This window comes from Ptychodera flava, chromosome 19 (assembly GCF_041260155.1).
Source record: "Ptychodera flava strain L36383 chromosome 19, AS_Pfla_20210202, whole genome shotgun sequence".
Classification (NCBI taxonomy): Eukaryota; Metazoa; Hemichordata; class Enteropneusta; family Ptychoderidae; genus Ptychodera; species Ptychodera flava.
In genome coordinates, this window is record NC_091946.1 from 15,189,309 (window position 1) to 15,201,296 (window position 11,988).

Below are 11,988 nucleotides of genomic sequence, written 5' to 3' on the forward strand. Positions count from 1 at the left end.
GTGACAATATTACAATGACGTTCCTTGCATTTCTACGTACAGGTAAATGGGACTTTGATAACACTGCATTGCCATCATTGGCTAGTTCTCTACATCAACGGGCATGAACAATAAATCAAAATTGGCATTTTTATATTTACATTTACACACAGATTTCCGACACACTCCTTGTTATTATCGGAAAGAAGCCAGTGTTCCCATTCCTTTGCCCTTTCTTGCTATGTCATTTCCAGAGATAAAATAATTCTGAATGACAATTGGGACACATCTCCTGATAATGACATCATTTACCGCTGAAGGAACTGATCCTTGGGCAGCCACTCGATTTTTAGACCTGATGATCTCAGCCAATACTGCAATCTAGACAATGGTTGATTGGCAAGTTCAAAAGTGTTCCAGATATTTGGATGTGGGACAGCATCCTCTTCATCAAAGAGACAAAATAGAATGGAAGAGAAGAGGGCACAGTGGTGTATGGATATGACCCCCCCCCCTCCCCAACGAGTTATTTATCTGATACGAATATAAAACTACAATGAATTCATCCTACAGGCAGATCTTTGGAAACAAACAATATAATTTATTTCTTCATTACTGGTATCAGATCATTTCTTCATCTGCTGAAGCAAAAATTAAAAAATTCATTCTGAAACAATAATACAGTATGAAATTTATTATTGCAATAAAATTGACAATTTTTCAAACACAGTAATTCATTTCGTCTGATTACAATGGCAATTTTGAATTTAAAGATCCATTACCTGTAACTTTGGTTATTTTTTTTATTTTGTTTGTTCTGTGTATCATCTGCAGTTTCTGGTTTGAATCCCTGAACCATGGAGAAATTCCTAATATTTTGCTCATAAATATACCCTATATGAGTATAATCTGCATTGTTATTGTTTAAATTTTGTATTCAGGTCCGGACTAGAATACATTTATCAACAATAACAATGGTCATTTCACATATACAGGCTGTGTTGGCAAGCAGGACACCAGGCATTGGTCATGATGATCGGATTATAGTAAAATTCTGTAGTTGATACATTGAAACAGAGTAGTGAAAAATAAGTCAAAAGTTACAGCTAATATCCCTTTAAAATAGTACCATGTAGTAAAAAAGAATGCAATATGTTATATATCATAGTCACACCAATCACATTAGCATCCTTCCTTTAAAAATCAGCGATTGCCGACAATTGCAAATGTTATTGTCATGCAAAGAACACATTGGGAGAATATAAAAATAAAAACCTTGTTCAAATACTTTTTTGAAATTTACATAATAAAATGTACAGATTTAAATAACTTAATCCAACATTAGCTTTCCTCAGTAGATTTTCCATATTTCATAGTGCAATACATTTTATAATCAAAAACATATACATCAGTAATAAAGGATCAGGATACAGTTTCACTGTCTGGAGTAATTAAATCAATTTCTAATCCTTTGTCATGCTAAAATCCCGCATGGAGATAAAGCCCATTGTCCTGCAGCTAAGTTTTGCAATCCACTACACATTCATTCCACTGATATTCCATTCATCAGCAGGTTGGAAAATTCCCTACCGGCAATAATCCAACACACCGTGCCATTGGATTTGTTCAACTGTGATCATTGTATAGAGTGCAAAGAAAAGCCACGAGACAGTATGGCTACCAGAAACCGCCACCATATTTATGATACAAAATGGCTACTTGTCTCTTCAGGGGATCAACTACAGCATAGGCAAAAGTCTGTATGTGTTCTTTATCAGCTGGGTATATAGAATATCCATCTTTGTCCTGAAAATAAAACATATAAATGATGTGAGAACACTAGTAAGGCCAAGAGAAAAAAAAATTGTTTCTCATCCTCGCACATGTCAATTCAGACCCGCCGCGTCAACCTTTTTTTGAACTGAGGAAATAAAATGAAAAAAAAACATAATCGCAAAAATACACGATGATGGTGCATAACTGTGTTGTATAAAACAGAACTGTAAACAAAATAACTGACACTAACATTCCATTCAGAACTGTACACCAATGTCAATGTTATATTAAGCTCTTAAAACTGAGCATTGCTGCACTAAAAGTCAAACCACAGAACTGTTGCTATATAATACTAAAGCAACACTGCTGTGCATTTATCTCTGCCTGCATTCCTACGTAGTTTTCATGTTTTTGTGCGTTCTTGTTGATTGAAGAACAAAAAACATTTAGAGAAAAAAACGCGTCACTGCATCATTTTTGCAATATGTCTAGGATGAGAAACAAACTTTTTATTTTTCTTGGCCTAATAAAACAGTTACACATAGTTTTGCAACCCTTTTGTTTTTTTTTGTCCTTTTGTGATATTTGTACATTCTATATATATATATATATATATATATATATATATATATATATATATATATATATATATATATATATATATATATATATATATATTATATATATATATATGTATATAATGTAACTTGGACAAATAGCATGAGTTTTCCAACTACCTACCTGGGCATTTAAAGAGTACACCAGGGACGTTATGTTGAGCTGTTTGGTGTTGGGATCCTTCTGAACACTACAGAGGAAGAAAACGCATCAGGAACATCAGTCATGTTGTACACAAACACTCAATATCAAACACAAAGCATCATAAAACTATGAGAAAATTCCTCAAAATCAAAAACAAAGCTTAGTGTCAATGAAATCTGAAAGGGAAATCACTCTGCATAGAAATTTCTTAAAAGAGGAACTCGTCATTGAAAAGTTCCAAATTTATATAAAAATATTGACTGTACAGCCTACTCATAACCTGGAAAACCTTAGTTTGAACATGTACATCAAAGTGTTGCCCTGTTTTTCCTCAGACTGTCTGTAGCAATAACTATTGATGATTACTTTTTTCACGATTTTGTTTTTACATCAATTATAAGTTCTGGGTTGACTGCCTAAAGCATGTTGAAAAGCTATCTATTCATTTTGTCAATATAGCTTCTATACATGCAACACGACTGTTATTGTTTGTATATGAATTCTAGACCAAACCAGAATATACTTGTCAAGAATAACAATGCAGGCGGAGTTAAAAAGCTATATATTAATATCTCAACATACTTTTGGAAATAGAAAAAGAAACTATAGTTGACATCACAACCAAAAATAGTGAGAAAATCATCAAATGAAAGTCTTACTTGTGTAAAGGTTCATTCACATCCTTGGACAGATGACATTAGAAAATTAATTATAGCAAATGAGACCTAAACCGTGTCCCTGACAGAATGCAACTTACCTGATCAGGTCTTTGTAAAGTGACTTTGTGGTGTTCAGATAGGGCTTGATGGAGTCTTCAAACTGGCAGACCGGACCACCAATGCACAGATGCTGGAACAATCGGAAGAGGAACTGTTCCCTCTCATCATCACTGTACTCTTCATAGTTGTCAGAATCCTCCAGGAGCAGCATCTGGAAGAGATGAAAGTGGAATAAAGATGCCATGGTATGCTGGAAAGAACAATGGATGGTCACCAAAAATATCAACAAAAACAATGTCTTTGTGATTTTGCCTGTTTCTGATATGATACGTCAGTGGCCTTATAGAGATGCCCATAAATGTTACACGCAGCTGTTTGCAGTCGCAAGGTTGTAACTAAATAGAACTGCACGGCCATTTCATCGGACACTGCTGCACGAAAATCAGATAATTTTGTCAGTGATGCATGAGTGGCTGTTGTTGCACCTGTTGGTCTGAGCCACTATATCTTTCTCAGTGTTAATTGTAACATTAGCAGTCACCCAGTTTTAACTTTTACTCTTGTCAATCTCCCTTGCATCATTTTCAAAAATACAAATGACTAATCTAAATTTGTGGCAAAATATTTATTTTGGATATTGATGAAGGAAAATTGACACCATTTGCACACACCTCGATGGCGGCAGTAGGATATGTAATTTATTAACCTTTCATCACTAGAGGGCGAGCTTGTGTTGTGACATATTTACCACAGCTTGGAGTGACCCTGAGGCTACCATAGCATGTTTGGTGTAACATTTGGAATGAGTATGACCAGTTTTGAAATACAATAAACCAATACCGCATGAAGATAGGTTCCTCAATAAACGCTCAGTTTAGTTGTTAGGATAATGTACACTCAACTAGTACATGACAATATCAACTTTATTTGTGAGAGAAAGTTCCTTTCCTCCTACAGTATCATGCCACAGGCCATGATCATTTATGTATGTAGACCCATCTGTTAAAGGTAACACCTCATTAAATTTTACCAGGTTTCTCTGTTCATGTCATGAAGGTTCCCTTGTCATATCAGTGCCATTCTATTACAGGACAACAGAAATTTTACATGATTCATTAATTCATTTACCAATATTCAGGTAAAAAATATTGAATTAAGGTTTAAAAAATCTAATAAAAGGGTTTTGAAAATAATTCTGAAACTTATTTCCCTTATCATTAGAATGAAAATTTATTTTTGGCACAAATTCTCATGATTTGACAAAAGTTTAATTTCACTGTACACTGCATAAACACAAAAGGCCTTGCACTTTCTGATCAAGATGATATGTTGTCATTACTATATTCCTTACCTTCCGAAGCTCATCCGAGATCTGAATACCTTCGTGATACTCGTCAAAACATTTACAAATCTGGTCGGAGTCTCGCACAATACCCTCTGTGTATAGCCGATCAAAAAACGTCATGGAGAGAATGGTACAGGGGACACTCGTGACTTCAACTTTGCTGGCAGCTGTTCCTGTTTTATCAGAAAAGAAGAAAAAAATTGTCAGAAAATTCAACCAATTCCAACACACATGGAACAGGCAGCTGATGCATTTATCATAGACTGTGTCATATCCTATCTGAGGCAACAGTTGAAATACAGAAGACTTGACTTTATGAATTGTTGATGCTGACCAAACAGGTAAACTGAGACCTTGATTTTATCCATACAAAACCTATGCACTGGCCAAACCTAGAGTGTTTTCAGTTTGTACATGTTGATACATGTAGTTGTACATCTGTACAAGCGGATGGCAGTGAGAAATTTCAGCCACAGATATATGTACATTATTGAACACGACAATGCTATGCAAGATTTGTACTTGCAAATGATATGCAGGATTTGTACTTGCAAATGCTATGCAGGATATGTACTTGCAAATGCTATGCAGGATATGTACTTGCAAATGCTATGCAGGATATGTACTTGCAAATGCTATGCAGGATATGTACTTGCAAATGCTATGTAGGATATGTACTTGCAAATGCTGTGCAGGATATGTACTTGCAAATGCTATGCAGGATATGTACTTGCAAATGCTATGTAGGATTTGTACTTGCAAATGCTATGTAGGATATGTACTTGTAAATGCTGTGCAGGATATGTACTTGCAGAAAAACTGACCCATAAAATCTTTACAAATTTAAAAGCTGAAAAGAACATTATTTGTTCAGTTACATGTACACACTACCCAGTGTCTGCTCCTTGCTGATGGAAAGCATGGTTAGGTCTCAACATATCCTTGCTTCAGGTGTAGTTTTAACTACTGGGTACATACATGTATATGCACTTGATAGAGGGCACAAGACCACTAATTAATTTCCCATAGGCCACCACAGTAGCATTGAGCTCAATTTTTCTTATTTTAAAACATCTAGCGGCACGAATCCTCTTGACAGGTGTTAGGTCAATGTCAGCTTGACTATTGATGAATTTTTTGTGAGGGCAAGTCCACGGAAATTTTGAGATAACGATGAAAATAGCGCCCTCAGTGGTGTTTTTGACAAAATTCAGGCTTATTGTTATGATTTCCTTGGGCTTTACAACTCTCCATATTACCACAGAATGCTTCAGCCATTATTCACAACAGTCTGCATTTTGATTCAAGCAGAAAAATATCCTTACAAAAATAGTTCAAATTAAAGTTCAAATCATACAAGCATCCATGCAGGGATCAAGACTAAAATGTCTGGCACACTATTTTTCTTTTGAACTATCTTCATGGGTAACGAACCTGGAAGTGAATTAGTGGTCTTGTTCCAGAGGCTGGAAAGGTTTGATTATGAGAGGAAGATGTTGAAGTCGGAGAGTTGTCACTTTACCTATCGGTCCAAATGAACCAGAATCTGATGCCGCTTGCAATGTTCCAAAGACATTTGGATCTTGAAAAAAATCCTGAGAAAACAAACACAAAACATAAATATTTGGGGAATCAGGCCAGAAATGGCAACCATCAGATGGTAACATTTGCTGATTATTGATGTGCATACAATCACTTTGGGGAGACTGCAAATAAACTTAGGACAAAAAAAATTGTGCTGTTCCCATAACATGGTTTTCAAAAATAGGGTAGGTAGGTCGGCAGAAATCTTTTTCCAAAATATTTTTATTTTTAAATATGCATTTTTCAGGGGTTCAGGTAGATCAAACACTGGCTACAACATTTTAAGAAAAATGTATCATACAATAAACAGGGCTGTCAATGTGTTTCAGAATAGAAGGGTACAAGTGAAAGAATAGGAGGGTACAGCCTTGTGCGGAGCGAAGCGGAGCAAGGCGTGCGCGTAAGCTGAAGCTTTTCTAATTATTCATCTTCAATTGGTGGGCTGTGGTGGCACTTTTGAGGGCAATTTACTGTCAAGTTTATTGTAACTGAAGTATCAAAAGTACCATGAAATTGAATCTTGTGAAATAAATTATGAAAGACAAACAGAAGTATTACAGAGTTTATATGTTTATTGATACACCAGGTTATTATTGTTTGCATACAAATTCTGTTGAATTACAACCTGCTTAGTAAAGATCATAATCTGAACCATAATCAGATTCACTGGAGTACTCATCTAAGCCCATGGCTTGTATGGCAGTACCAGCTGACAATACCTCAATATTGTGTGATTCTCAGGCTGATGAAACAGTAGCTTCAGAAACTACATCTGCAAAAACTATTTCTTCAGATGTAGCTTTAGAAACTACACCTGCAGAAACTATTTCTTAAGGAACAACATCTACAGAAAGTAATTCAATAATTGTAATACGTTCCCATTCAAAAACAGCTAATCGTATTAGAATTAAAAAAATATTGTCCCCACTGCAAAACTGATGTCATAACGTCACGACAAAAAATTCCGATCTACGTCTGTTTGATACTACTGTAATTTAATTTTGTCTGTTTCAAGACCTCTCCTCAGAGTTACCGGCTATGAATTCCAGTGTGAAAATTTACAAATGTAATGGGGTAAATACGAGACCATTACCAGAGACAATTTGAGTAGACGCTACGTTATACAAACAATAACATACATACTCAAGTTTACATCCGCTAATGAAATTGCGTGGCTTCGTTGTCCGTCGGCCTCTCAATCGACAAGATTGAGAATATGTTGATTTATTTACGTAGTAAATCCTTGCGCGTGAAAGTTAACGATCAAATCTTTCCTCCTGATGACTATCTATTCTGATATCACTCACAGTAGTCCGAGTTTTGTCGAAACCCACGCCGGCCACGTGGGTAGGCTCACTACATACATGACATGCATGATATATCCATATTCAAAACATGGTTTACCACCTTACGTACGTGCAAGATACAGCGAAAGTATATAATATAGTCAAGCCTAGCTAAATTTTGTGATTGCCCTAAACATTAAAAAATGTTGGTCTTGGTAAATGATTTTGAAGGATCGGAATACCGATATTTGCTTTTGAGGAAAGATTTCGGATGTCGGAAAATATTTATCAAACTTCAATTCTCGGGCCTTCGAAACAACCACAGTACACAGCATGTACTACCGTACCGTAATAATGCAGTACCGTAAGAATACATTTCATAGAACGGCGCGGCGGCTTGGTGCAAACATAGACCCTCTCGAGAAATCTCGAGGGTCTATTGTGCAAACAAATTCAGTGGTAGTCAAAACTCACTAAAAATTTTGTCAATCCCACAAAGTTTTTTGCGCTGAGTAAACGATTCTTACTAATTGTAAAGAGTGTTTATGATCTGCAAACGGGAAAACAAAAAAAAATTCCAGTCGCTAAATACAGTTGTACACCGTACGTAATGCTATGGCACTTTGCTCAGACGCGGCGTGAAATCTACATTGCATGCTATACCATTGATGGATTGAACCCCCGATCACTGAAATTCCTCAGGAAAATAAATGATTTACAAATATGAACATTACTTTTATATCCAGAGCTGTGTAAGCCTCTCGGGGTCTTTTTGGACCCATAAATCCAACGTGGCTGTCGACTTTCGTAGCCATATTGATCGTGTACGTCCGAAAACCAATCAGAACACCGCAAAGCTTTTTGACAGTACCGATTGAAACCAATCAGAAATCGGCTACCAACGAGCCTTAGGGGCTGCGCCTCTGTAGCACAGCGCAGTCAACGGTAGAATTGGGACAGGAAAGAATTCATAACGTGTGTAAAGATCATTACTGCAGGCCTTGAATAGGGAAAACAGGCGGCGGCAAGACCTGTGTCAGATGGCGATTTGCCGCCGGTGACCGGCTATAAATGACAGCCCTGTATAAAAGGAAAAAAACCATAAAAGACATCCTCCCTCAAGCAAAAATCAAATGCTAAGTAACAAACGCGTAATTTTACCGATTTTTTCTTTCTTTTTTTACTTCCGTGTTTATGTAGCTCTGAAAAGTTTGGGGTTGGCAGGTAAAAAATAGGGTAGGTCCGGTTATTGGAACAGCACAATTTTTTTTTTTCAGCCTAACCATCATGCTGGGAAAACAGTAATTCATTGCAGGTTGCTGGCAAAGAACAAATTGGTTGATGGATTTTAGTCTACTATTATGTTATACCATGACAATTTTGATGGATAACACAAAACGTTCATATCACTTAAGCAAGTCATACAAATATTCGTTTTGTTAACCCGGATGGAACAGAATGCAAACAAAATGTGTGCTTTGGAACGAACAAGAAAACAACTTTGCATTTTTCTAATCCAGGTGTACCCAAGAACTGGCGAAAAGAACTATAAACTCTCATCTGCAATTCAACCATTTTACAGCCATGGTATGACGGATCCTATTGTTTTCTAAAGCAAAGATGCATCTCAATACAGGAGAAACGGGATGAAAGCATCAAATATGATAACTATAATGCTGTTACCGTAAAAAACCCAATAATTTGACCAGAAAAAATCAGTAATAGGATATTAACACTGCTGAAATAATTTTACTGGTCAGATAGAGAACAAGTAAGAAATTTTGTTTGAGACCTATTTGTCACATGGAGACCGCTTCAAAGTATGGGTACCCTATGAAAGGTGTTATATTCTCAGTACCAACAAATTCCTATTTTTGTAGTTCAATGCTGTTATGTCATAAATGAAATACTCAAACAAATCAGACTTAGCAGTCATATAGTAAAATACTGACAGACCAGCGGGAAATAACACACTTGCAAATCTCAGAGAATAAAAACACAGACATTTCGGGTGCAACCCTTTGTACTACTGTACTGACAAAGGGTTGTACCCGAAACATCTGTGTGTTTGTTTTCTCTGCGATTTGCAAGTGTTTTATTTCCTGCTGGTCGGTCAGTATTTTACTGTATTTGTTTTAACTTGTTGCAGTTTTTATCCTCTGCCTTTTAACAAGTATTGTATCTCCCACTGGTCGGCCAATATTTTACTGTATTCATTTTCACTTGCTGCAGTTTTATCCCTTTTTTGAGGTCGTTTGTGATTTTTAGCGTCATACACTTCTTTACAATAATATAATAGATCCAAGTACTTCTTGGCCAATACAATTTTGTACTATAACGAACACAAAATTGGAAAAAAAACAACACTCACCAGGAAAAAATCATCTTTAAGATATGATTGAAAGTGATTATTGAAACTGTAAAACTGAACTGTAAGTCTGTCCTTCAAATTCCTGCAGATAAATAGAACAAGAGAATCCATGGATAAATAAAGTAATGTACTAATGAAAGTAAACCCTCAATGATGTACTCATTGAGGTAGTAAAACAGACCTTCACAATGTGCTGTATCGTTCAATAGACAACCACTGAGAGCATACGTTAGCTTTAACCTCTTACTACAGTCCCTCCACATCATGGAAAAGGGACTGTGTTTTTGCTGAGTCTGCTCAGCTAACTTGCGTCGCCAAGTTTATTATCAAGTTTCTATTTTGGACATTTAAGGAGCTCTGTGCTTTGTTTTACAAAGATCTAGGTCTCTCAATTCTGTAAGTTCAATTGCTAAACTTCAAAAATGTTACAGTACCAGTTTTCTTGATGATTACTTTCATCATCACAGAGAGTTATTATGCCGTATGGTAATGAGTGATAGTGGGTTTCCATGGTTTGGGAGCTTCAGTGGTCATCAACTGGCTACTATGGCCTTGAAGTCATACTATAGACTGGTGGGTTTACATGGTAGTACATCTGATTGAGGCTCTGTGAAGTACCACAGTACCTGATATACGCTTCAACTCTGACCACAGATACAGTGGCAAGTCGGTGAACTCAACCATGGATGCACCATGGAGGTCTTCCTTTCTACCTCCATGGATGTACAAAAAAACGGTGTACATCCATGATTCACTCACCTGTCACCTGCGACCTGGGAGGTTGTAACAAGACGGCACCAGATCTATAACTTGGCACCAGAAAGCAAGGACCGAAACAACTTGATTTGGGTAGTCTTTGGGAGCATCGCTCCCAACACGTTCAAGATCCTTCTGGAATCTCGACAAACATGCACCATAACGGTTTGCGTGACCCACGTAACTAAACTATGCGCGTCTGGTTGTTTTGGCAACGCTAGACAGCCATCGGCCAAGTGCGTATTGTTAAAGGCCGGAGTTAACGCTGGTATTTAGTTTAAGATAACGTGAACTTACGCAGTCTACATACCATTTCATGAGCAGATCCTGCGTTTCCTTGTCTTCCAATGTTTTCACACGTTTCCCTTCTAAGGGCGTGAATGAAAATTGACGCTCCCGCTTCTCACTGGAGGCCGCCATTTTTTGTTGATTACCTTCCGAGATGCTGAAGGATGACGGGAAACATGGCGCCCCCAACGGTTGGAAGACCCTTTCCATCGCAGGTGACGCAAAACTTTGACGATAAATATTTCACCTTTTCACTCCACTTCGAATTCACTCAAGGATTTGCCTGTGTTATAGGATTGGGTCAAATGATTTGGGTGGTTCATCAACGTGCTAATAGCACATATCGCAAATGACGTCATGTTTTCTCTCATTAATCTGCATAAATAAATAGTCGTCCGCATTTTCCGCATAAACGACATAAAACCTGCTAGTGTCACAATTGCAACTAAAAGTTACACTTATTCGTATGAATTGATGGCTCAGACTACAAGATGCAACAACAGCCGCGCATGCAACTACAAAATTTGTCCGAATTCCAGGCATATTTGTCCGAAAGTCGCGCGCGTGCAGCTATATTTAGTAACAAACCTAAAATCGCGATCAACGCTATGCCCAATCCTGAGAAAAGAACTCACCCTAGCACACAGACGCTCGCATACGCTCGCCAATGTAGTAGCACAGGCACTGCGACAACCGTGTGGGGTCTCGCCTGCGTCAATACCAACTTCTTGTAGATATGTCTTAAGCCTATGATATACTACTGTGGTGATAAAGGTTTCTGTTCTACTAACCCTTGTGGATTGGTCGGGCGGAAGAAGTAACCAGTCATGAAGTTGATATTAACTTAGATCAAATGCAAGGTTAAAATATGCCTCAAGTGTATTAATAGCGAACTTGCTAAATGCATAGATGAAATGAAACGAAAGAACGATACACGCCCTATGATTGGCTAGACGCTGCAATGTTCATTCTTTTCGAATGCAATCCTTTGTTCTGATTGGCTGAACTAAAACGACCAAAGAGTTTTCATTCCTTTCGTCCACATTCTTTTTCTTGATTGGCTGAACGAAAGTGACGAAAGATTTGCATATTCATTTTGTCTGCATGGAAGGGCGAGCTGTT

General features: G+C 37.2%; 1 protein-coding gene across 2 annotated transcripts; it reads right to left on the minus strand.

Moving 5' to 3' along the window:
• Nucleotides 1-562: 562 nt before the first annotated feature.
• On the minus strand, nt 563-11,026 carry LOC139118668 (cilia- and flagella-associated protein 300-like). 2 transcript variants are annotated; one of them, XR_011548777.1, is made up of 8 exons: nt 10,889-11,026; nt 9,823-9,904; nt 6,104-6,176; nt 4,588-4,754; nt 3,275-3,447; nt 2,497-2,563; nt 1,109-1,785; nt 563-761 (listed from the first exon to the last, which is right to left on the minus strand). XR_011548777.1 is itself a non-coding variant. In XM_070682085.1 (7 exons), the coding sequence occupies exons 1-7, from the start codon at nt 10,996-10,998 to the stop codon at nt 1,657-1,659; spliced, it is 801 nt and encodes a 266-aa protein (XP_070538186.1). In that variant the 5' UTR covers nt 10,999-11,018; the 3' UTR covers nt 564-1,656. The 2 variants fall into 2 exon arrangements, 1 of the variants encoding a protein (XP_070538186.1); XM_070682085.1 differs by having other exon boundaries at nt 564-1,785; nt 10,889-11,018.
• Between the last annotated feature and the right edge of the window lie 962 nt (nt 11,027-11,988).